This window comes from Myotis myotis, unplaced genomic scaffold (genome assembly GCF_014108235.1).
Source record: "Myotis myotis isolate mMyoMyo1 unplaced genomic scaffold, mMyoMyo1.p scaffold_m19_p_18, whole genome shotgun sequence".
Classification (NCBI taxonomy): domain Eukaryota; kingdom Metazoa; phylum Chordata; class Mammalia; order Chiroptera; family Vespertilionidae; genus Myotis; species Myotis myotis.
The window spans coordinates 16384107-16408702 of record NW_023416322.1 but is presented as its reverse complement, the minus strand read 5'-3'; the positions used below and the strand labels follow the sequence as shown (position 1 = coordinate 16408702).

At 38.8% G+C, this 24596-nt stretch overlaps 1 protein-coding gene across 4 annotated transcripts in view; it reads left to right on the top strand.

Annotated features, from left to right (window-relative positions):
• The window catches only part of PLA2G4A (phospholipase A2 group IVA), a 134865-nt gene that overhangs the window by 87028 nt on the left and 23241 nt on the right, over nt 1–24596 (top strand). For 3 of the 4 annotated variants that reach the window (XM_036343609.1, XM_036343611.1, XM_036343608.1), the window contains 6 exons: nt 7133–7355; nt 8294–8408; nt 14966–15103; nt 15192–15284; nt 17631–17702; nt 22628–22870. In XM_036343609.1, coding sequence (XP_036199502.1) covers nt 7133–7355; nt 8294–8408; nt 14966–15103; nt 15192–15284; nt 17631–17702; nt 22628–22870 — 884 coding nt within the window. The remainder of the gene's footprint in view (nt 1–7132; nt 7356–8293; nt 8409–14965; nt 15104–15191; nt 15285–17630; nt 17703–22627; nt 22871–24596) is intronic. The other variant, XM_036343610.1, reaches the window with a different exon arrangement.

The following is a 24596-nucleotide window of genomic DNA, read 5'->3' as shown; positions in this document are numbered from 1 at the left end:
CCTGGAGGTCAATTCCTCCCAGTGATTCTACAACAACCAAGGCACCAAGAGTGCACCAAGAGTGTCCACCCCAGGTAACTGGGGAGGCTGAGCTACTGGGCCCTACAGGACACCTGGCGCGCAGGGCCACTCTATCAACACAGGGAAGCTGCCAAAATGCGGAGACAAAGAAACAGGTCACAAATGGCAGAAATGGAGGAAAGCAAATGATTGGATATAGAGTTCAAGGCCACGTTTATAAGGTTTTTCAAGAATTTTATGGAAACCGCCGATAAATTTAATGAATCCCTCAATAAGTATAGTGAGACCATGGAGGACATGAAAAAGGACCAACTAGAAATTAAGCATACACTGACTGAAATAAAGAATAATTTACAGAGATCCAGCAGCAGACAAGAGGATCCCAAGAATCAAGTCAAAGATTTGAAATACAAAGAAACAAAAAATACCCAACCGAAAAAGAAAAAAGAAAGAGATTCCAAAAATATGAAGATAGTGTAAGGAACCTCTGGGACAACTTCAAGCGTACCAACATCAGAATTATAGGGGTACCAGAAGGAGAGAGAGGGCAAGATATTGAAAACCTTTTTGAAGAAATAATGACAGAAAACTTCCCCTACCTGGTGAAAGAAATGGACTTACAAGTCCAGGAAGCGCAGAGAACCCCAAACAAAAGGAATCCAAAGAGGACCACACCAAGACACATCATAATTAAAATGCCAAGAGCAAAAGATAAAGAGAGAATCTTAAAAGCAGCAAGAGAAAGACAGTCAGTTACCTACAAGGGAGTACCCATACGACTGTCAGCTGATTTCTCAACAGAAACCATGCAGGCCAGAAGAGAGTGGCAAGAAATATTCAAAGTGATGAATAGCAAGAACCTGCAACCAAGATTACTTTATCCAGCAAAGCTATCATTCAGAATAGAAGGTCAGATAAAGAGCTTCACGGATAAGAAAAAGCTAAAGGAGTTCATCACCACCAAACCAGCATTATATGAAATGCTGAAAGGTATTCTTTAAGAAGAGGAAGAAGAAAAAGGAACTCTTACCATTTGCCACAGCATGGATGGAACTTGAGAGCGGATAAATACCACAGGATCTCACTCATTTGTGGAATATAATGAACAACATAAGCTGATGAACAAGGACTGATCCAGAGACGGAGAGGCATTGATTGGACTGTCGGGACTTGGAGGGAAGGTAGGGGAGGGTGGGGGTAAGGGGGAAAGATCAACCAAAGGACTTATATGCAAGCATATAGGCCTAATCAATGGACATGGACAACGGGGGGGTGAGGGCATGAGCGGGGGGGGGGGGGTAGAGGGTAACATGGGGACAAGGATACATATGTAATATCTTAATCAATAAAAAATATATTAAAAAAAAGAATTGTTAAAAAAAAAAAAAGAATCACTGCCTTAGATTATCAAATTAAAAAATGGCAACAGCCAACACAACAAAAAAAAGAAAAAAAAAAAGAAAAGTGGACATTAACTTTGAATTATTGAAATGTTCCAGGTTGATGCAATAATTTACATCTTAAATATGTTTTTTTTAAATTATATTTTATTGATTTTTTTACAGAGAGGAAGGGAGAGGGATAGAGAGTTAGAAACACCGATGAGAGAGAAACATCGATCAGCTGCCTCCTGCACACCTCCTATTGGGGATGTGCCCGCAACCAAGGTACGTGCCCTTGACCGGAATCGAACCTAGGACCTTTCAGTTCGTGGCCGATGCTCCATCCACTGAGCCAAACCGGTCAGGGCTTAAATATGTTTTTTAAGGCAAGTTCATGCCTAATGATGGACTCTTCCCATAAATCCATTCCCTTTAAGCTTCTTTGTAGCATAACATGCAGTGAAACAAGTTTAAAAAACATATTGATTATAATAATCTATATATATATAAGGAGGTAAAATGCTAACCGGTGTCACAGTCACAACCGATAAGGAGGAGGCTGCCTGCGCGCATGCGGCAGTGTGTTGCTCCCAGAGATGGGGTGGAAGCAGGGGGGCGCCCAGAGGAGGCCAGTGCTCAGGAGGGCGGGGATGAGAGCCCATAGCCCCCCTCACCAGTCCTTCGCCACCCACCGCTCCCACTCAGAGCACCCTGCCGCTCACCTGCCTGGGGAAGGAGCACAGCACAGCAGGCGGGAGGTTTCCATGCTGTCCTCATGCGCCATGATGGGGCGGAGCCCTGCGTTGCTCCAGAGATAGGGAGGAAGTGGGGAGGGCCCAGAGAAGGCGGGCCCAGCCTGAGGTGACTTGAGGGACTGAGAGCAGGCTTGAAGCAGCCAGAGAAGGCCAAAGGGGTGGCGGTGGCGGGTGGGGTGGGAGTGTGTGGGGGGGGGGGGGGCTGGGCCAGGCCCGCTGGAGCTCTGTGTGGAGAGGTTCGGGTGTCAAGTCAGGGCGGCGGGTGGGTGGGTAAGTGGGTGGGCTTTGCGATTTCCAGGCTGGGCTCCTAGTTATATATAAATAGCACAGAAGTGGAATAACACACTCCACCCATAGTTAATTCAATTTTTTCAGAATTTGCTGAATTGCAATCTTTCAGTGATTATGTCTAAGTCTACATGATTCACTAGGTATTCATATTCTTCTTTAGGGCAAATAGAATGAAACCTTTATATACAGAAGAAGGAAAACAACTTTTGACTGCAGAAATTCAATAAATTTCACTGATTTGTATTTAACTAATGAAACCAATCCTTTAAATGTATTTAAGCTCAGTTAAACTTGGATAGAGAGTAATAACACATTTATGTATATCTACACTAATAAAAGAGAAACATGGCAATTGGCGTACGACCGCTACCCTTTTCATTGGCTAATCAGCGAGATATGCAAATTAACTGTCAGCCAAGATGGCAATGGCAGCCAGGCAGCTTGAAACTAACATGAGGCTTGGTTGCCTCAGTGACGGAGGAAACCAACGTTCCCCGCCTGCAGCTGCAGGCCTCTGAGCCTGCAGTTTGAAACATTGTAACAAATACCGCCGGACTTCAGCCAGCAGATTCGCAATATTGTATGCAAAGGCCAGAAACCTACTTTCAGGAGTGGAGGTCTAAGAGCTGGAGCCAAGCCTCAAGCTAAAGCTGGCCCGAAATAAAAAAAAAAAAAGGAAAAAAGGAGCGTTTGGGAGTTCAGTCACCCCCAGCCTGAAAACAGCCCTCAGCCCCTCACCCAGACTGGCCAGGCACCCCAGTGGGGACCCCCACCCTGAAGGGTGTGTGACCAGCTGCAAACAGCCATCATCCCCTCACCCAGGCTGGCCAGGCACCCCAGTGGGGACCCCCACCCTGATCCAGGACACCCTTCAGGGCAAACCAGCTGGCACCCAACCATGCACCAGGCCTCTACCCTATATAGTAAAAGGGTAATATGCCTCCCGGCACCGGGATCAGCATGACAGGGGGCAGCGCCCCAACCCCCGGATTGGCCCTGCTCTGTGCGTGACAGGGGGTCGCGCCGCAACCTTCCCATCAACCCTGCCTTGAGTGTGACAGGGGATGGTGCCCCAACTCCCCAATCGGCCCTGCTCTGAGCCCAACCAGGGGCTGCACCTAGGAATTGGGCCTGCCCTCTGCCACCCGGGAGCAGGCCTAAGCCAGCAGGTCGTTATCTCCCGAGGGGTCCCAGACTGCTAGAGGGCACAGGCCGGGCTGAGGGACCCCCCCCTTCCCCCCGAGTGCACAAATTTTTGTGCACCGGGCCTCTAGTATACAATATTTGTACACCAAAGAGTCACTTTTCTAAATATAGGAACATTTTCAGAAGAGACTACACACATTTTGGTTTGTCTACCTCACATAAGCACACTGAGCATCAAACATCAGTCCTTGCTTAGATGTCTCAAATAAAGGTGTCCCCTTATTACAAATGTCTGACTTTGACTTTTAAGGCTGTTTAGTCACTCAGCCATAGTAAAGCCTATCTGTCATAATATTGTATTATATATGTCTAGCATTTTAAAATGTCAGTGCCTTCTCAGCCTGTGACATGGATAGTAGCTTTCTATCATTTTTTCAAGAAAATTTGACTCAGAAACCAAGGGATTTGTCCAAGATTACTCACAGAGCCAGTATATAAACCCAGGTTTTGACTCCTTATTCTAGGAATCTTTCAACTAAATCATAGCCTTCTCCTGACAGCTGTTCATTCTACATAGAAGTTCACATTTAAAGAATCTATAGTTTCTTAAACATCTTGAACCAGATTCTTTAGCCTAAAAACAAAAACCTAGACCCGTGGTTACCACTTACTTGGTATGTTCCCTTAAGGTAATTTCTCTCTTTTGAAACAAGGGTAGCCCATCATTATTCTTTTCCTTGAAGGAAAGAGCGGACACCTGCCTGTTTAATGAGTATGTGAGGGGAAAAACTTGGACCCTTCGATTAATTCACCTATTCAGGCATTTTGTTACTCTTCTTGGGGGAGTTCATTCTCCATGTTCACTATCTGTTAGATCCCTGTGGTCCATCACTGACTAAAACATTGCAAGAACCTTAATTCTTAAACCCCTGTCATAAGGAAAGACTAGGCCTTGAGTGCTGATTTAGGGCTATGATAGTGTGCGGGCTTAATTAGAGCTTCAGTAATTGCTTTGGTTGTAGATTTGGGGAAACATCTTATATTCTCCTGACAGAGTTCTGAAAACAAGTCCTGCAAAATGTCATTTAAAGGGAGCTTTAAATATTACAGGTCGATCATTTAAATATTAAAGACCACATATTTACATATGTATACATAAACTCCTACTCTATCTTTCAATGTCTAACTTCCTCCATGATTCGCCTTCTCTTATTTATTCCATTTCCTGAAAGGCCATTCACTCCTTAAATCCTTACTAATCGATTTTCATGCAGAAACCACCTAATTTCCAACTATGGTGGTGCCTTTTGAAGTTTTTATTCCTCTTGATTTTGGGGGCGTCATGGAGGATGAGGTTGGAGGTAGAGATGTTTCAACACTGAGGGGTCCCTTTGTCAAATCCCTCCCACCACAACTTTTTGAGTTGGTTGTATCCTCTCTGGTTGCTCTCTCCTCCACATTGTCTGTTACTGCTTCAGCTGCTCTTCCCCTTAATGGGAGCTTTCCTCCAGGACCTGCCTTCCATTTTATTATAGCTACACATCCTCCCTTGGTAATTTTAGCACCTTCTACCACTTCAGTTATTACCACCAATAATTTAATTCATGAAACTCTAGAACATTCCAAAAGTTAATGGACCAAAAAAAGGAAGATAACTTTAATGGGAAATGCACAGTAGTAGTCAGAAAAGAGAATCAACTGAAAGATGAGTTCCAGAGGTTGAGAGTGAAGAGTGTTTTATGAAGTAGTGGGTATTTTAATAGAGTAAAAATCTGAGCGAAGCTTAGTTTAGAACTGAGTTTGGATATCATGAGTGGTTTTAGCAAGAGTCACTAGATATAGTAAATAAAGGTGACATTTGGTCATGAAATTACAAATAACAAACAAATAGAAGATGAAAGGAAAAAAGGTGGAACATGAACATATTAGTTCAACAAGGGCAATATAGAACCAGAGAAAGGTTTTTGTTTTGTTTTCAGAATTTAAGAGATATGAGCATTTTTGTACAAGTGTGAGATGAAGGAAATAGTGTAGACCAATAGATGAAAGATAGAGAAATAGGTGGCCCTAACCGGTTTGGCTCAGTGGATAGAGCACTAGCCTGTGAACTGAAGGGTCCTGGGTTTGATTCCAGGCAAGGGCACATGCCTGGGTACTGGGGACATGCAGGAGGCAGCTGATAAATGATTCTCTGTCATCATTGATGTTTCTATCTCTCTCCCTCTCCCTTCCTCTCTGAAACCAATAAAAATATATTTTTTTAACAAAAGAAATAGATGGATCATGGATAGAAAAAGATTCAGGTGAAGACAGGACAGGACAGGATAAGATAGAAAGCACAAAAGCTGTTAACCCTGGGGAGAAGAGACACTTCCTGGGATGGAAGAAGAGGTGGAAGAGGTGGTCCAGATGATTCATGTAACCATTCTCTCTTGAAAATTGCAAGTGAGGAGGTAAAAAGTTCAAAGGAAGGAATTCGGAAAGAATTAAAAAAACAAATTACACTCTGTGTTGTGTAAGTTTATATTGGGCTGATCCATGACCATGACTTGGCACGAGAATGAGGTAATACGGAAGTGTCTGGAGAAGACCTGGACCTCCCAATAAGTTTTCTGCGATCACAAAAGAGAATTTTATGTAGAACAAAAGCTTTATTGTGACTGCTACTACCTTTAGGATCATTATTTCTGAAATTGTTTTTGGATGATACTAGTTATTCATTAAATATATATTAGCCAACCAGGAGAACCACCATGAGTGAATTAAGAGAATCGGGACAGTAATCCTGTGTTCTCTTCCTCAGCTCAGCTCAGTACAGCTATTCATGTGTAGCATCATAAGAGGCTATTGGATGTGGACTGGCATGTGTATGGTAATACCATCTACAGAGAAATGAGATCAGCTCTGTATCTATAGACAGTGGGGCCCAATTCATTAAACTGATGAATATTTCAGGAATTCCTCTGGCTAATGGCCAAGAATCTTCACAAGAAAGCAAATCATCAGATTTGTGTCCTCAGAAATTCTGAGACCTACCATTGGCGAGTCTTGGGATTCTGCCTCGTTGGCCAGTGGATGATTAAAAACCACATTGGTCAGCCTTAGACATTCACACTAATCGTACAGCATCATTAAAGGTCAAATCATCAAATTGCTTGACTAGTATTAATTATATCTAGACAAGTCATTTAATTTTCATGACTCCAGTGTGTTGTGTCATCAGTCTCTGGTAGTCTGCTGCGGATGCCCATTCCTAGAGACTAGACAGTGGACAGTAGGCCAGTAGGAAATCCTCCCCTCTGGACTGTGCATGGGAAATCCAGTGTTTCCTCTGAGACCTCTACTTCGCTTCCACTGAAGACCAGCTTCTTTCTGATTTATTCATTCTTTCCTTAAATGGGTTAATAGGATCAATCAGCTAATTAAGTTAACCAACTCTACCATCCTTTATTTTTCTTATGCCAGAGAATGCCTGCTTTCTTTGGAGATTATGTAATGCCCTTCCTCTTTATGAATTATCTTTTGTTTTCTTTACAGGTATATGTCAACCTTATATTCTCACCCAGATTTCCCAGAGAAAGGGCCAAAAGAGATTAATGAAGAGCTAATGAAAAATGTTAGCCACAACCCCCTTTTACTTCTCACACCACAGAAAGTTAAAAGATATGTTGAGTCTTTATGGAAGAAGAAAAGGTCTGGACAACCTGTCACCTTTGCTGATATCTTTGGGATGTTAATAGGAGAAACACTAATTCACAATGTAAGCTATAGCTCAATCTATAATCCTTTGAATGCAATAGACTATGTTTATCATAATGTTTTAAATAAAACTAAATATGATTCAACTTATCTTATCAACACTGTGTACTGAGAGCACATAGTTCCTGCCAGATATAACTCTTCTACATTTCAAACTAGAGCTTACTAATTCATTTTGTATATCAGTTTCGATGTAGGGGAGTATTTTGTATGCCTTTTCTTTGGAAAGAAAAGTATATCTTTAACTCTTGACTGGCCATTCCTCTAAATTGCAAGCTTTTTAGATAAGGAGAAGAATGCAAGAAATATTTTAATGGTAGGGGGAAAATGGAGGTTGTCTGGACAGCCAGAAAACAGAATAAATCACGCAGAACAAACTCATTTAATGACCACAGTGTGACATTTCATCGGAAGATAAAGCAGGGGAGACAGAATCTGTGCCAGGGAATCTGGGGCTAAATTCTTTCTGGGCTCCATAGCTGCCAAATCTTTCTCCACTTCAAAAGTAGGCATAGTCCCTTGAGATTTGGTTATTTTAGAATAAAGGCAATTACTTTCATAGAGGTTTCTTTTTGTTTATTCATGACCCAGGGATTTCTTTGAGTAATAAGAATTATTTTTATTAGAAAAAATTTAAGTGTCTTGATTGGAAATACTATTTTTTAAAATACATTTTTATTTATTTCAGAGAAGAAGGGAGAGGGAGAGAGAGATAGAAACATCAATGATGAGAGAGAATCATTGATTGGCTGCCTCTTGCACACCCCCTATTGGGTATCGAGCCCACAACCCCAGGCACTTGCCCTGACTATGGCCTCCTGGTTCATAGGTCAACATTCAACCACTGTGCCACACCAGCCTGGAAGTACTATTTTAAATAGTTTTCTACCTGTATCTGTTTGTATATTTAAGCCATTTCTTTTTTTCTTATGTGGACAGAGAATGAACATGACCTTGAGTAGTTTGAAGGAAAAAGTCAATACGGCCCAATGTCCTTTACCTCTTTTCACCTGTCTGCACGTCAAGCCTGATGTTTCAGAACTGATGTTTGCAGGTATGTTGCTTACTCTTTCAGAACATTTCCGGGAACCTTTGAACTGTGGCTTCCAATGATTTTCTGTAGAGGAAGCCATTTCAGTTGCTTATTTTAATATATTTTCTGTAGCATAAAAACATTTGAAAATATAAAGCTAGATGATTTTCTGGTAGTACAGAATATTCCAGAAAACTGGTTACTAATATATCTTCATTGGTATTAGTGAACTAAAAAATAAATGATAAAAAGTAAATCATAAATATAATCAATCATTCAATTTTAATTACTCATTTCTAAAAGCTGTTCAACAGGGTAGTATGCCTAGTGCTTTCAGGCAATGCATATTCTCTTGCTTGCTGCTGAAATTTTTATTAAATTAGGTAATATGATACATGTTTATTAATTTTTATAATTCAGCACCTGAAATGTACTAATCTATACTTGTGGCAGCTGGTGAACAAAATGCCTCATTTCATTAAGTCTCAGATGTAAACACGTGTTTCTTCGGGAGCTTCACTTCTTGTTCTGTGCTCTAAAATTTTGTGACATAGTTCTGGGGGGCCTCTGCCCATTCCGCTCTGCAGTGTGATAGCGTTTCTGGCTGTGGCTGGTAAGGTTTCTTGTATTTTTAGGAAAAGTATCATAGTGACATCATTCACACACAATGAGCTTAAAAAAAATCACGGTGAATGGCGTGTAATTAACAAATTCATACCCACAATCCTTTTGCAGTTTTATCAATTCTCACATTTTGCCCTCAACTGATTATTCTCAGGCAAGAATTTCAAGTAGTTTATAAAAAGTGATGCATCAGGAACCACTGTTGATCAATGATATTGACTAAAATGTTTATCATGCTTATGGTTCAGAAAGCATTTCTATTTATTATCTTATTCAACTTTTACTACAAATTAGGGAGGAAGATATTTTTAGCAATGCTTCACAAAAGAAAAAAAATATCAGAAAAAATAAAACATTAAATGATTTGCATATTGCTATGGAAAGTAAATAACAGAGCTGAGACTTGGTCTCAAAAATCCTTTGATTGCTGACTATGTAGAATGTAGCATGCCAGGGCTAAGCTAGAACAACCCTTCCCCACCAGAGAACATTGCCCCTGTTCTATAACAACTTATAACCTGTTTGAGAAATGTACAATAATTATTAAAGATGTTAAGGCCCAAGAAAGAACAGAATGTTACTATGCCCTATTCTCTTGACTAAGTTTCATAACATCTTTTAGCCTCAGTTTCCACATCTGTTAAAACACTGAGACTCTCTTCATAGTGTTTCACTAAATAAATGAGATAAAGTATGTAATATATTTAAGTTTCAATAAATCTTAACAAGTTAGAGTGTTCTATGAAATCTGTATGACAAAAGTCAGATGTCTTCATCTTAAAGATTAATAGAATTTGTATAAGAAATACATTTGAATATTAATGAGAGTAAGGCAATGCAGTAGGAGTCTACAGTAACCATGGTGTTCTCAGCAACAATAAGGAACCACACCTTGACTGTAATGGAGTTCATAGGGATTTTTTATCACACAAAAAAGTAAGTTCCATGATTAAATCGTTTTTGTTTTTTGCTTTCCCATAGCTGTTGTCTTGTGATGTCTTGTAATGTTTGGAAATTGGCTAATAAATACCAGGAGCATGCTAGTCAAATCTGTGCCTAGCCAAATAAGCCGTCTTTCACCCCAGAAACAATGATATGGTCAAACAAGCACTAATCTAATTTGGAACTCTTGTCCTCTAAGATGAAATAACTTGAGCGGGTCATTTAACTTCTTTGATTCTTATTTTCCTCATTATTTAAAAAAAAGGTTTATCTTACAGAGCCATTACAACAATCTCATGAGATATGCATGCCACTGAATATGATAAAAAAAAAATTCTATATAATAAAAGTCTAATATGCAAATTATCCCCTCGACCTGGAATTTGACCAGGAGTTCAATCAGGGGGCGGGACTGGCGGCAGTGGCAGGTGGCTGGTAGCCGGTAGCCGCTAGGGACCCTACCCATGCACAAATTTCGTGCACTGAGCCTCTAGTAAAAATATAGTAGGTTAATCACTTACTATCATAATTATGACTTCAGAGTCTTTTTATTCTGAACTTTTAATCAACTGCCATTCTCAACAGGAAGTCTGACTAACATAATTAAAGATTTAATTATATTTCAGTAAGTGACTATTTAGGATTTTTCACCCAGAGTAAGAAAAGGCTGTTTTATGTTCCATTAGTAGTCTTAGAACCTAGATATGTGTGATTTGGGCCATCTGTCTAGCTTCCATGTTGTTACTGAGATAAGAGATACACCATTAACCTTCATTGTTAAGCTTTTGTGATAAGGAGGTTCAAGCTGTTCCTTCCAACAGAGTTGGACAAAGCCATCAAACATCAGTTACACGTGGATCTTAAACCCAGATAAGACATTCAATAATGCACGTCATGAAGGTTTAAGTCACTTGAGTTATTGAGGGGAAAAAAAGGTGGAGTCATGTCTATGCTTTATGCCTTTGAAATTTTCTTAGATGAAAAATGGATATTCAAGGGGGAAAAGGGGAAATATCTGCATTTTATTTTTAAAAATCAAAGAAGCTTATTAGCTTACGGAAGTGTTACCAACTTTACTTCAACAATATCAGAGAATGTTTTTCTTCCCTCTTAGAATAATTTTAAACATTTCCCCCTTTTTTGAAGATTTTAAACAAATAAACATTAGTTGTTTAAACTATTAAATATTTTTGACTCCTCCACTTCACTACACTGCCTACGGGATTTACAACTTTCATTTTCCAAATATTCACTGGTCAGTAAATTGCATTTACTGAGCACAACTTATGGACTCAATATCAGGTTAAGTTCTTTCACAGACACTAAAGGAGTAGAACTGTGGTACAATCCCATTAACAAGACAAAAAGAAAATATAAAAAATGAATGAGCCATACACATAGAATATTGCCCGTCAAAGTGTGTAGAGCTGACATAAGTGTAAGTTATCAAAGATATTTAGTATAGTCATAGAAATGACCTCATGGAAAGATCTATCATACAGAGGTGAAAAGTCATCTTTGAGTGAAATAGTATGAGGAAATGCTCAGAAGGGAAGCCGAAGGTATGCTTTGGGGAGCGATTAAAAAACACTAGCCTTGGTATGAACTGGTGAAGCGTAGGTGGTACATTTAGGAAAACCATTAGTGCAAAACAGTAGAAAATCTGAATTCCAGGCAGGAATGTTTTTATTCAGTTATGAGATAATGGGAAATAGTTACTGCTTTGGGGAAGAGCAATATAATTGTTTATGTAGTGTTTTTTGAAAAATGTCTTTTGGTGATTCACGTGGGTCGATTGGCAAAGATAGAAACTGGAAGCCATGATATCACTGTGTTTTTGTAATAAGGTCCTGAAACTAGGGAGATTCTGATAAGGAAAGAGTGGAGAAGGTAAGAGTGAAAAGCCTGAGGGTGACAGGTGAGATGTGCTGATGATTCAATGTGAGTGCTTTTTCACTTGAAATAATTTTTTCCCCCTGGGCTGTGATAATGTGATTTACAGAAGCAGGTGAGCTAGACAGGGAAGGGAAGTGATGAATTCTTTTCCCGGCAATGTTAGTGGGATGTGATGACAGCATGCCCTAGCACCCCAGGAAGTTGGAAACAGGTGGAGGGAGGTGCAGCAGAAAGGTTCACATTTGAAATGTATGGGCTAACAGCAAAGGAATAATAGTCAAATGCCGCCATGGCAAGTTCTTAAGGAAGGTTTAGGCAGCAAATCTTACCTCTTGAGAAAGTCTATAATTATCATGGGCACAAGCCACAGCATTAACACAGAACAGATCGCTAGAGAAATTATTATGCGTCAGTACCCAAGATAGGGATGTGAAATTCAGAGATAGGAAATTACTTCGGGTGATATAGAATTTTCCTAACAGCCCCTGATTCATCGCTAGTCATGTCTCGCTAACTCCTTGTAAATCACTATGAAACATACCACTGTCTGGTAAAGGGTATATGTGCTCTTGGCCTTGCTTGAGCTATAAATGTGTTGTCATCACAATTGTGATTTCATTATCTCCTTCACAAAAGTAGAATTTCAGCTGAGTAAATAATGAATAGACATCCACCATTCCTTTTCCAACACTTTGGGGATGGATATTTTGGAATTCAGAATATTTTAGATTTTAAAGTTTAAAAAATACTTAAAGTGTATATTGCATAATATTCTCATTGGGGCCTTATAATTAAAGAGAGTGATTTCTCCAGGAGAATGTATCAATATTTAGATTGAGTGGTCTAAATAAAGATTCTGCCTCACATCATTTTAAGACTTTTTTTTAAATAGAATGAATTCAAGCCAGGTTTTACCACCGAAATGGGTAGCAAAAAAACCGTGTGAATTTTGGAGTTGTTTGAATTTGGGATTGTTGAGTAAGGCATATGTAGTCATGTTATAATTTCAGAAAGGAAAAATTAAAGAAAAATAAGGAGGGCAGAGGGTTATTGGTAATACAGGGGTGGATGGTGGTGGGACTTACAGGAGGATGGTAACAAAGACCTTGAACTAAAGGTTACTAAGAAGAAGCCTTATAATTGCAGAAGGGAGTAGCAAGCATGAAGGCACCAGGGTGGGAATGAGCTTGGTCTCTATGGGGAACATTAAGAAGGCTTGTGTGACTGACGTGGTGAAGCAAGACAAAACGTGACAGGTGATTGGTTAGGGCATGTGGTCAGACAGGGAGCATGAGCCAGACCATCATGAAGCCTTGCTAGCCATGTGTTTATTTTCAGTGTAATGGGAGGTCAGTGGAAAGCTTTCAACTGGCATCAGTGTGCTGTGACTTACATTTTTAAGAATTCTTTCTGGCTACAGGGTATAAAAAAGATAGTAAGGGAATAGAGGAGAGACATTTTAGGAGGCTGTTGTGGAGACCCAGGGGAGAGAATATGGTGGGCTGGACAGAATGGTTGTGGTGGAAAAATGGATAAGTGGCCATTTCCTAACCATATCTGATGATGGAGCCTTTAAAACTTGATATTTTGTATGTGAAATATAAGGGAAAGAGCACAATCAAGGATAATTTTAAAGTACGAACAGTGAATATATGAACGGTAGTACTATTTCCCAAGAAAGGGAAGACTGAGAGAGCGGCAAGTGCAAGAAATGGGTATCAGAAACTTAGAACTCTTTTTTGATACATTAGGATTGAGACAATAATTAGACATATTATAGCCATGGACATACAGAAGTATAATTTGGCCACCATTTATTTCGTGATTAAAATGTGCTATGCCTTCTGGGCTCTTCGCATTTCTTAACTCAGATCCTCACAATAATCCTACAAACTTTCTACTGTTTTTATTCACATTTTACAGATTAGGGAACTAAAACACAGAGAACACAAATAATCTACACAAGATTGCACGGTTATTAAGCAGAAAAATGGGATTTGAATCCAGGGCTCTGGCTCCAGAGCCTCAGCTCTTAGAAAGTATACTCTATTGACCCTCTGCCTTGTGTTTCTTGAGACATTCAACATAAAAACTTGGCATTGAGCCCCAGCTGGTTTGGCTCAGTGGATAGAACATTGGTCTGTGGACTGAAAGGTCCCAGGTTCAATTCTGGTCAAGGGCACATGCCTGGGTTGTGGGCTCGATCCTTAGTAGGGGGCATGCAGGAGGCAGCCAATCAATGATTCTCTCTCATCATTAATGCTTCTCTCTCCCTCCCTCCCCATTCCTCTCTGAAATCAATAATTATATATATATATATATATATATATATATATATATATATATATATAAACCCTTGGCATTTTAATTGGGTCAGTTAGTATAATGGTTAAGGAACAAAATTAAAAGATGACGAAAAGGCAAATGTTAGAAACACTCCATTTTCATAATCTGCTTGCATTACCAGAAACGTTTAATCTCTTCTGTCTCCTTCATGGATTTTAAATATGGACTTATAAAAAATGTCTGAGTTTTTAAATGCAAAAGGTTACTAGATTTGTGCAAATTAGAAGGGACCCTTTTGTGTTTGTGTATCTTATTCATCCAATAGAGGCCTGGTGCAGGAAATCCGTGCACTTCACTTGGGGGGTGGGGGTGCATCTCCCCTGCCCGGCCTGGGCCCTCTCTCAGTCCACAGTCTGGGAACCTTCAGGGGATGTCCGACTGCCACTTGCAAGCTCGCCAGCCGTGAGCCTGGCTCAGGGCTTCTGGCTGAGCGCCACTCCCCCTGTGGGAGTGCACTGACCACCAGGGGGCATCTCCTACGAGCGTCTCCCCCCTGGTGGTCAGTGCGCGTCATAGTGACCGGTCATTCCTCCATTCAGTCTATTTGCATTTAGCCTTTTCTTATATAGGATTAGTTCCCTCCCCCATCCAACTTCTAGACAATGCCATATACATAATAGGCATGTGCTTAATTTTTAAAAAATATTTTTTAAAATTTTTTAAAAATTTTAAATAAATGAATGAGAATAATCACTGTTGAAGTGATCCATAACTGTGCATATTTCTGTAATATTTTCTATGAATGGATTGAATTTTTTTAATGCTTTCAGATTGGGTTGAATTTACTCCTTATGAGATCGGCATGGCAAAATATGGTACTTTCATGACTCCTGACTTATTTGGAAGCAAATTTTTTATGGGGAAAGTTGTAAAGAAATATGAAGAAAACCCCTTGCATTTCTTAATGGGTAAGTGGTCAAAATCTACCACTAGTTTGTCTGACAGTTTTAAACTTTGGTGCATTCTAAGTTATTCTCTGTTTTTGCTTTATTATAGGTGTCTGGGGCAGTGCCTTTTCTATATTGTTCAACAGAGTCTTGGGAGTTTCCAGCTCACAAAATAAAGGTTCCACAATGGAGGAAGAATTAGGTATTGTAAAAATGTGCTTAAAGTGATAACTATGCTGTATTGATAAATTGCATTAACATGTATACATAGAAAAAATTAAATCAGCATAAAAATTTTAATTTCTAAAGTTACCGATAAGTTGGTTGAATCAGCCTAAATTTTTCCTAGGAATAATATGTCCATTACTTAATTGCAGAGCCACATTCTCTAAGGGTAACAACAAGGCAGAGTGTATACTGCTGAAATGTTCTGCCTTCATTTATGTAAGTGATCATTAAATCCCAGATATTATCAACTCTAATTTTGTGGAAATGACTAACTCTTCTCTGAATTATGTGAAGATTTCAGAGGGGAAAAAAAGAGAAAAGAATGAAAGTACCACAGGTTACGGGGCTTGCTTCTCTGTACACTTTATCTGTTGAATGATCCAGATAAACCCAAGGCTTGTTATTTTTCCCCTCCAAAGGCAGGAAGAGAATAGGACTGAAACAACACATCTGAAGGTGGGTGCGACAATGGCTGGAGGCCAAGGAAAAGGAGACTGTTTACACTAAATCTTCTTGAGAATAGTCTTTGGTGTGAGGCATCCCCTTTGAGGCCAGTGGTTTGGCAGTTTATTTACTTGTTCTGTGTGTCAGACTTAGGGGGACTATGGTGAACTTGAGAACCCTGGTCAGCAGGATGCCTGTTACCTCAGATTACAGAAGGGTTTCCAGAAATGAGACCAGAGAGGTGACTGAGGGGAATTGGAAGACTCCTGGTGGCTCTTTCATCTGCTGGCCAACCAAAGTCTACCTCTTAAAGGAGTGTTTGCTTCCCCCCCACCTCTCCCTTCTAAAGGAAGACTTAAAGGTACACTGGACCACAATCAGATAAAGTAAAATGAAATAGATACATTTAGAATATTTAGTTATTTATATCATAAAAATTTCCTTAAGAAGAAGGCAATATTTTGGTGGACCATCTTCTTAAATAATAGTGTCAAATATGACCCCAAAACTGTTTAAAGAAAGAAAGTGTCCTGCCTAAAAGACACCTAATGCATATAACACTGGGGTGGACCATTACTTATATGCCCCCTCTTCTCTACAACAAAATTACTAGTACTTTCTGTAATAGTCATGAAATGAATAATAATGGTAGCCAGAGAATATTTTCCTTTAATGAATTTCATATGTGTGATATTACCAGTAAAATGAGAGAAATTTAAAAATTAAAAAGTCAATCTACTGCTTCAAGCATTTATTATCCCTTCAATTATATAATCTAGATCATTTAAATACCTGATATTTATTTATAGTAAACATATGCAGAATAATATGTTATATCTATATTTCTCTGAGTTTAAAGCCCCCAAATGATTCTATTACTAAAAATTATGAATTTGGAGTCAGTTTCTTAAAAAAGTTGATTGACTAATGGAAGAAAAAATAAGTTACTATATAGAGAGTGGTTTTATATGTGTCCAAAGGAGTTTTGATTTTTCTATGAATGATGATTAAAAAGAATGGTCTATGTACCTATGATTTAGGTGCTTTTTACTTGAAAAAAAGACCAGTGATTGTTATAGCTTTTACTCCTGTCATTGTTTTAAGGATTTGTAGTTTCTATTTTAGTTTTTAAAACTACTCTCTTACTATGTTCTGAGGAAGCACAAATTCTCAGCACAAAAGGCACATTTCAACAGAAAATTTTCAGTGTTATTGAAATTAAAAGATACCTTATATTAGTCGCTTTCATTTATTTTGATGAAACTGCTCTGCAGCCCCCTGTAGATTTTGGGTTCACCCTGCATTTACCTTCTTCACAAGCACCACTTAAGCATATTTGATTGAAGAAAAAAAATACTTTTGTATAATGAGAAGCTTCTTATAATTAAGCTATTCTTTCTGTCAGAATGAAGATAAACAAAAATCTTCCTTTAAATCATGAATGAATAAATTTTAAATTAACTTTTCCTCTCCTGGGAAATTTTGTTTTCCAATGAAAAATTGATCTAAATGTATGCCAATTATTGATCTAAATGTATTCTAGTAATCTAGCCGGTCTCACTCTGTGGGTTTGCTGAGGTTACTTCCATATGGTAAATTTATATATTTTAAATGATTTCAGAGAGGAAGGGAGAGGGAGAAAGAGACAGAAACATCAGTGATGAGAGAGAATCATTGGTCAGCTGCCTCCTGGAGCCTGCTGGGGATCCAGCCTGCAAACTGGACATGTGCCCTGACTGGGAATTGAACTGTGACCTCCTGGTTCATAGGTCAATGCTCAACCACTGAGCCACACTAGCCACGCCCCCATATAGTAAATTTAATTGTGAGTCTTGGCGCCTGAAATCCTTCAATTGTTTTTGCTTTCTTTCCACAGAAAATATTACAGCAAAGCACATTGTGAGCAATGATAGCTCCGATAGTGATGATGAATCACAAGAACCCAAAGGTAAGTGTGCTGGGACCTTCTCTGGCAGAAGTCCATGGGGAAAGGATGCTGCCTCTGACCTGTCACTCCAGGTGCTCATGGCAATCTCTGCTTAAGGCTCTGAGCAATAGTGTCATAGCTTTCCATTCAGAGAGAGAATTGATGCTGTATGTGTAATAACATATGCAACACAGAAATATCCCTTCTTTCTTGTTTAAAACCTCAAAAATATTATCAGTTGAACAAATGGAGAACAAACTGAGATGCTAGAATTACTAAATTCTGTTTTCAATCTGATTATTGAACTGAGCTTTCAGCACAGAACTTGTGGTTTGGGAGCACCTTTACCTGGCTTTAAAAAAAAAAAATCTAAATTTTATCTTTGAAAAATATATTATTAAATAACATGTGAAAAATTATATTCTCACTCCATCCTGAGCCTTTATCCCATTGCCAACATTTTGTGTCTTAGGAAGGGATCAAGTTGGGTAGAACTATGGAGAACTCTTGGTTGCATGTATTGCTTTGTGGTATAAATGAGTCCCTTTACATTTTGACAAGACAGCTTTTGGCTTGGTGTGGATCAGGAGAGTCAGTGATGGAGGGAGGGCAGGGAGAGGCAAAGATCAAGCATATTTGTTGCCAATGTGCTAAAATGGAGTGTTTTTACATTTTGACGAAGTGTTTGACACAACCATTTGTACAAAAACAAAACATAACAAACATCAAACAAAAGTTAACCAGCTTTGATAACAACTGGGTGAACAAGTCCTATTACAGTCTGAATACAGATTTTAAAAGGCACTAAGTGCTTTCTTGTCCAAAACATAAGGAATTCCACCTGCCATGTCATAGATAACAGAAGAGCCCGTTTTATCCTTGCTGAATTAACACTAAAATTAAAATTCTCTTTCATAACTGGGCTGTTACTTCCTCATAAGATGAGTCTGCGCACATCAGAGGTGCCTACTCTGGGCAATGCAGCTGCACAGGCCCGTAGCTTGCTTAGTGTGCAGTTTCTTGTGAAAATGTAAAAAGGGGACCTTCCTTGGGCAGACAAAGCTCTTGACCAGGCACAAGATGGCCAGTGGCGTACAATCTGGGATTCAGTCCCTGTTTGCCTACTGTCCTCCTGACTTATGTAGCTAATAATTTGCCTAAGTATATATGGCAGCTCAGGTAATTAGGCAAGAACCCCATTTGAAAGAACCCTGCTCTGGAAGGAACTGAGTCTAAATTCTGCTCCTTTATATTGGTAATTTTAATTATTTTGGTTGTTCAGGTCTTTATTTATTTTTTTGATTTTGAATTTCCTTTTAATAAAGGGAGCTAGCCAGTACACTGGGGAGAGAGAGTATATGCCTAGCATGTCTAGAATTAATCATGTCATGATTTAGGGACTACCAAGTAGATGTAATAATGGTTTGTCACTAATTAAGTACTACATTGCTACGGAGGATCAGTACATTTGATCATCTCTGAAGTACTGGATGCTTATCTTAAGGCTGATAAGTTTAAGAACCAATTGAATATGACTTTGGTTTAGTATCAGCCTAGATTGGAGAATGATATTCAGGATGTTTTTGAGGATTTTTTATTAGATCTTAATATTCATTTATTTCATTCTAAATAGACTTTATTTTTTAGAGTAGTTTTAAATTACAGCAAAATTGAGTAAAAAGTACAGAGTTCCCATATATCCCCTGCACCTCCCCCCTCCACCCATCCCACACACACACTGCTTCTCCCACTATGAACATTCTATAGTGGAGTGGTACAACAGTTGATGAACCTACACTGATACATCATCACTACCCAAAGTCCAAACTTTAGGCTTCACTCTTGATATTCTGTATATTTTCACAAATATAAAATGACATGTTCCAACCATTATAGCATCATACAGAGTAGTTTCACTGCCCTGAAAGTCCTCTATGCTCTGTTTATTCATCCCTCTGCCCCCCATTCCCAACTCCTGGCAACCACTGATCTTTTCACCATCCTCATAGGATTGTCTTTCCCAAAATACCATATATTTGGGATCATACGCTATGTAGCCTTTCCATATTGGCTTCTTTCACTTAGTAATATGCAGTTAAGTTTCCTTCATGTCTTCTCATGGTTTGATGGCTCATTTCTTTTGAGTGCTGAATGATAGTTCACTGTCTGGATGTACCGCAGTTTATCCACTCATCTACTGAAGAATATCTTGGTCACTTCCAAGTTTGGGCAATTATGAATAAAGATGCTATAAATATCCATATTCAAATTTTTGTGTGGATGTAAGTTTTCAGCTCCTTTGGGTAAAAACCAAGAATCGTAATTGCTGGATCATATGATAGAAGTATAATTTAGTTTTGTAAGAAACTTTCAAACTACTATCTTTAGTAACTGTACCATTTTTGCATTCCCATTAGCAATGGATGAGTGTTTCTGTTGCTCAACATCAGTGCAGCATTCGGTACTGTTAGTATTTTGGATTTGGACATTTTCAATAAATATGTAGGTTATCTCCTTGTTGCTTTAGTTTGCATTTCCCTGATGACATATGATGTGGAGCATCTTCTCATATGCTTACTTGCCATCTGTATATTTTCTACTGAGGTCTTTTGCCCATTTTTTTTTTAAATATGTTTTTATTGATTTTTTACAGAGAGGAAGGGAGAGAGATAGAGAGCCAGAAACATCGATGAGAGAGAAACATCGATCAGCTGCCTCCTGCACACCTCCTATTGGGGATGTGCCCGCAACCAAGGTACATGCCCTTGACCGGAATCGAACCTGGGACCCTTCAGTCCGCAGGCCGACGCTCTATCCACTGAGCCAAACCGGTTACGGCCTTTTGCCCATTTTTAAATTGGGAAGTTTGTCTTAAATATATTTTGGATAATAGTCCTTCATCAGATGTATCTTTTGAAAATATTTTCTCCCAGTCAATGGCTTTCTTTTCATTCTCTTGAAGCTCCTTCATTTTTATTCATGTGATTTTTTAAAAATATATTCCATTGATCTTCCACAGAGAGGAAGGGAGAGGGACAGAGAGCCAGAAACATCGATGAGAGAGAAACATCAATCAGCTGCCTCCTGCACACTCCCTACTGGGTATGTGCCCGCAACCAAGGCACATGCCCTTGACCAGAATCAAACCCGGGACCCTTGAGTCTGTAGGCCGACGCTCTATCTACTGAGCCAAACCGGCCAGGGCTTATTCATATGATTTTGAGTAAGGTCTTTAGGCATTTTTCAACGTTAGTTTCTTTAAACCTATGCTGGCATCACTTTTACTTGCTCTCATAGAATTGTTGTAATCATCAAATCAGAAAATGCATACAAAGGGCTTTAAGTTGTAAAAGGCAGCAAATAGAAATAGCTAGTAAGCAATGGGATGTCATTTATATGTTGACTGCTGGGGTTGTGCCACAAATGATGCCATTTCCACATATATCACAAGGAAAGGAGACCCTCTGCTATTACAGAAGTGGAATTTATCTCATAAATATAATAGTGATGATGATGATGATGGAGCAGCTCCAAATCTTTGGAAAATAATTGAATATCTTATTCATATCCTGTGTACCTAGAGATACAAATCATTAATTTTGAAGCCTGATTTGCTCTAGCAAAAGATTTTATTCATCATACTTGGCATTAGAAAAATGTAGGAGTAGAAAAGAGTATGTTTGTTTTTTAGTGAATATGTAGTCATCTGGATTGGGTCCTGAAAGATCACTTCATTTACTTGGTAGTTAAGCTAATCTTTGTGAAAATAAAAAACAAACAAACAGTATTTATTGTGGTTTATGTGTGTTTAGTTAACATTTATTGGAAATTATGAAATTTGAGCATAGATTCTCTTTTCTTTCAAAACACACACACAGAGAGAGAGAGAGAGAGAGAGAGAGTTAGTTTTATGTATGTTTATTTACATAGTTCCCTGAAATCTGAGCAAAAGGGATTTAGGCAGGTGGGAATCACACTGTACCATACAGTGTTCTCAGATTTGGATTGTGAATGAATAATATTGACACGGATAATTATTCTGTTGCTTCTGCTGTTACTACCACTATTTCTACTACTAAATAGTGTTTATTAAAAATTGATTGCAGGCCAGGCACTTTACTAAGGAATTTACATGAATGCACTAACCCAGTTAATCCTCACAACAACCCTACAGAGTTTTCTGTTGAGGGAATGAAGGTTGAAAGGGTTAACTAATAGGAAACGGGAGAATCTAGGGCAGTCTGACTATGGAGCCAATGCTCTAAGTAACTACCCAACATAGCTTCCCAGTAGCAGTGATGTGTACATAGGTTTTAAGGAAAAAGTGACGAAAAGCCGCTTCTTTGGGAAGATTGCTGAATTTTAAAACATTTTAAAGCATGTGTTTAAATTACAGAGTTTTAAAAGCCAAACTCTATAAGTAGCGATGAAATGACAGTTTATAAGGGTGTTTATTGAGCAGGAAATATATGTTGAATCCTTCCGTTGTCTGTGTTCAGTTTACATGATTTCTGGAAGTTTACTAAACAGGAGAGAGAAAGAAACTTAGGAAATAAAGACAATAAGGTACTGTGGATTTTCCCTGTGTGTGTGTTGTGTGTTTATTTGTGTTTGTGTAAATAAGGCAAAAAAAAAAAAAAGAGAGAGAGAAAAGGACAGGGGAAGGGGAGAAAGAAGAAAAGTTTGCCTAAAAAAATCTAAGATTAGACCAGGTGACACTGTCAACAATGCAACCTTAGACTAGCTATAGGTAAAGGGTAAAGCAAGAACAATTTAAGGACCAAAATAGTTAACTGAAATATTTAGTGTATTAACTTATGCAAATAAACATTTGTTAAATCAAAAGCCATAGAGCTTCACTGTTAATTTTGACATTCAGTTGCCCAAAGATGATTTAAAAAAAATGAATTTTGGAATCTGTATAATGATGCTTTCTTTTTCCTCAGGTACTGAAGCTGAAGATGCTGAAGAGGAATATCAAAATGATAATCAAGCAAGTTGGGTCCAGCGTATGATAATGGCCTTGATGAGTGACTCAACACTATTCAATACCAGAGAAGGACGTGCTGGGAAGGTGCACAACTTCATGTTGGGCTTGAATCTCAATACATCCTACCCCCTGTCTCCTTTCAGAGACTTTGACACACAGGAGTCCTGGGAGGAAGATGAATTGGATGCAGCTGTCACAGGTAAGTACAGAAAATGTAACCCGTGGAAGCTAATTCAGGAGATCTTCCTTCCTTATTCAGTGTTTCTCAACTTTGGCTGCACATTGGTATCACCTGGGAATCTTTTTAAAATCCTGATTTCTGGGCCTCATTCCGGAGGCCCCATTCTGGGTCGGAATGAGGCCCAGAAATCAGGATTTTTAAAAAAGATTCCCAGGTGATTCTAATGTGCAGCCAAGGTTGAGAAACACTGGTTTAGACAGTTACAAAAACATGCATTTAGTATGTGTGGGGCTTCAAATAACTGTTGTTGTATTGGCTTTTATTTTCGGAAAAATACATTGGACAGGAAGTAGCATAGTCATGTCAGCATAGAACATTTTCATTGAAATATTGAGACAGACCTTAGATCTTCTCTCTATTGGTCAAGTTTCACTCACAGAAAACAGGAACCCCACTCCCTTGTTTAACTGAAAGGGGCTTAAAGCAGGAAATTAGATGTTTACAAAAATGTTCCCAGGCTTGGAAGAACAAGCTCCAGATGGAGCTTCCAAAAATGATTTCAAAATCACATCAGATTTTGAAAAAAATCACTGACCCGTTTGGTCAGTGTCAAGCTTATTCAAATGCATTATTTACAGACCAACATTGCTAAAAATGATGGGAGGAGATTTTTGACTTTTGTGGTAAACAATGCAATATTCAGATGATGTATCATAGAATTGTACACTTGAAATCTCTACAATTTCATTAACCAATGTCACCCCACACATTTAATAAGAATGCTTATGTTGTTTCAAAAGCAACAACAACAACCAATTGCATTTTAGACTGAACTTACTGAATTGAAAAGTCCTTTTTCAGGCAATGTCCTTACTAAGAGAGACCCTGTTTATCTCGCTCTGGATATTTCCATGTTTTAGGATTACCCTGTGTTTGGAATGAAAGGTTAAAACAAACGCCCCCACAACTGTGCCTGGCAATAGAAAAAGCAGAAACATAACCTCTGTCTCATTTCCTTCCTCAAATCTCACGTGGGTGTTTCTCCTTGGCCAGCGACCAGTCTCAGCAGATTCAGACTGGAGCTGTAAGGGAGTCTGGTAACCTTGGTCCTGAGCCTGGCTCTCCAGTCCAGGGCAGTCATACATGAGATGCAGTGGGTGGTGTGGAGTGAAGTTTGCCAGTCTGCAGTGCCTGTCAGGCTATTGTATCTGGCCCTCTGTTCTCAGAAACATTAAGAAAGTTTCTTAAGGCCAGCTGGCAAGAAGCCACTCACTCTCAGCCAAATCCCAAGAATGATTCTTTTTATTCTTCTGTGCATCCATGTTTCAAATTAAAAGTTAAATTTACCTTGGACTAATCAATACTAATAATCTTTCTCATAATGATCCTGTCATCTTAAATTTTTCTACTTCATCACACCATCATTTTCCTTTAACCGCCCAAATGTCAATTCTCAGTCATTTCTGCCTAAGGACATTGACTGGATGCTATAAAAATGTCAATGGTATTTTTCCAAAAAACTTTCTACTACTCTTTGGTTAAGCATCATACCTATACAATAGAATTAGAACAAGGCTTTCGATGTTGTTTTGGTAGTGCTGTTCCGGTGTGTTGCTTGTGCATAATGGAAATTGCAAAAAGAAAAGTTACCTCTGTTATTTAAACAAGAAGAGTAGAACTTACTATACCTTGTGTTATGTTTATGGCATAAAGTTCTCAGATAATAGGTTATGTCTGGTTATTA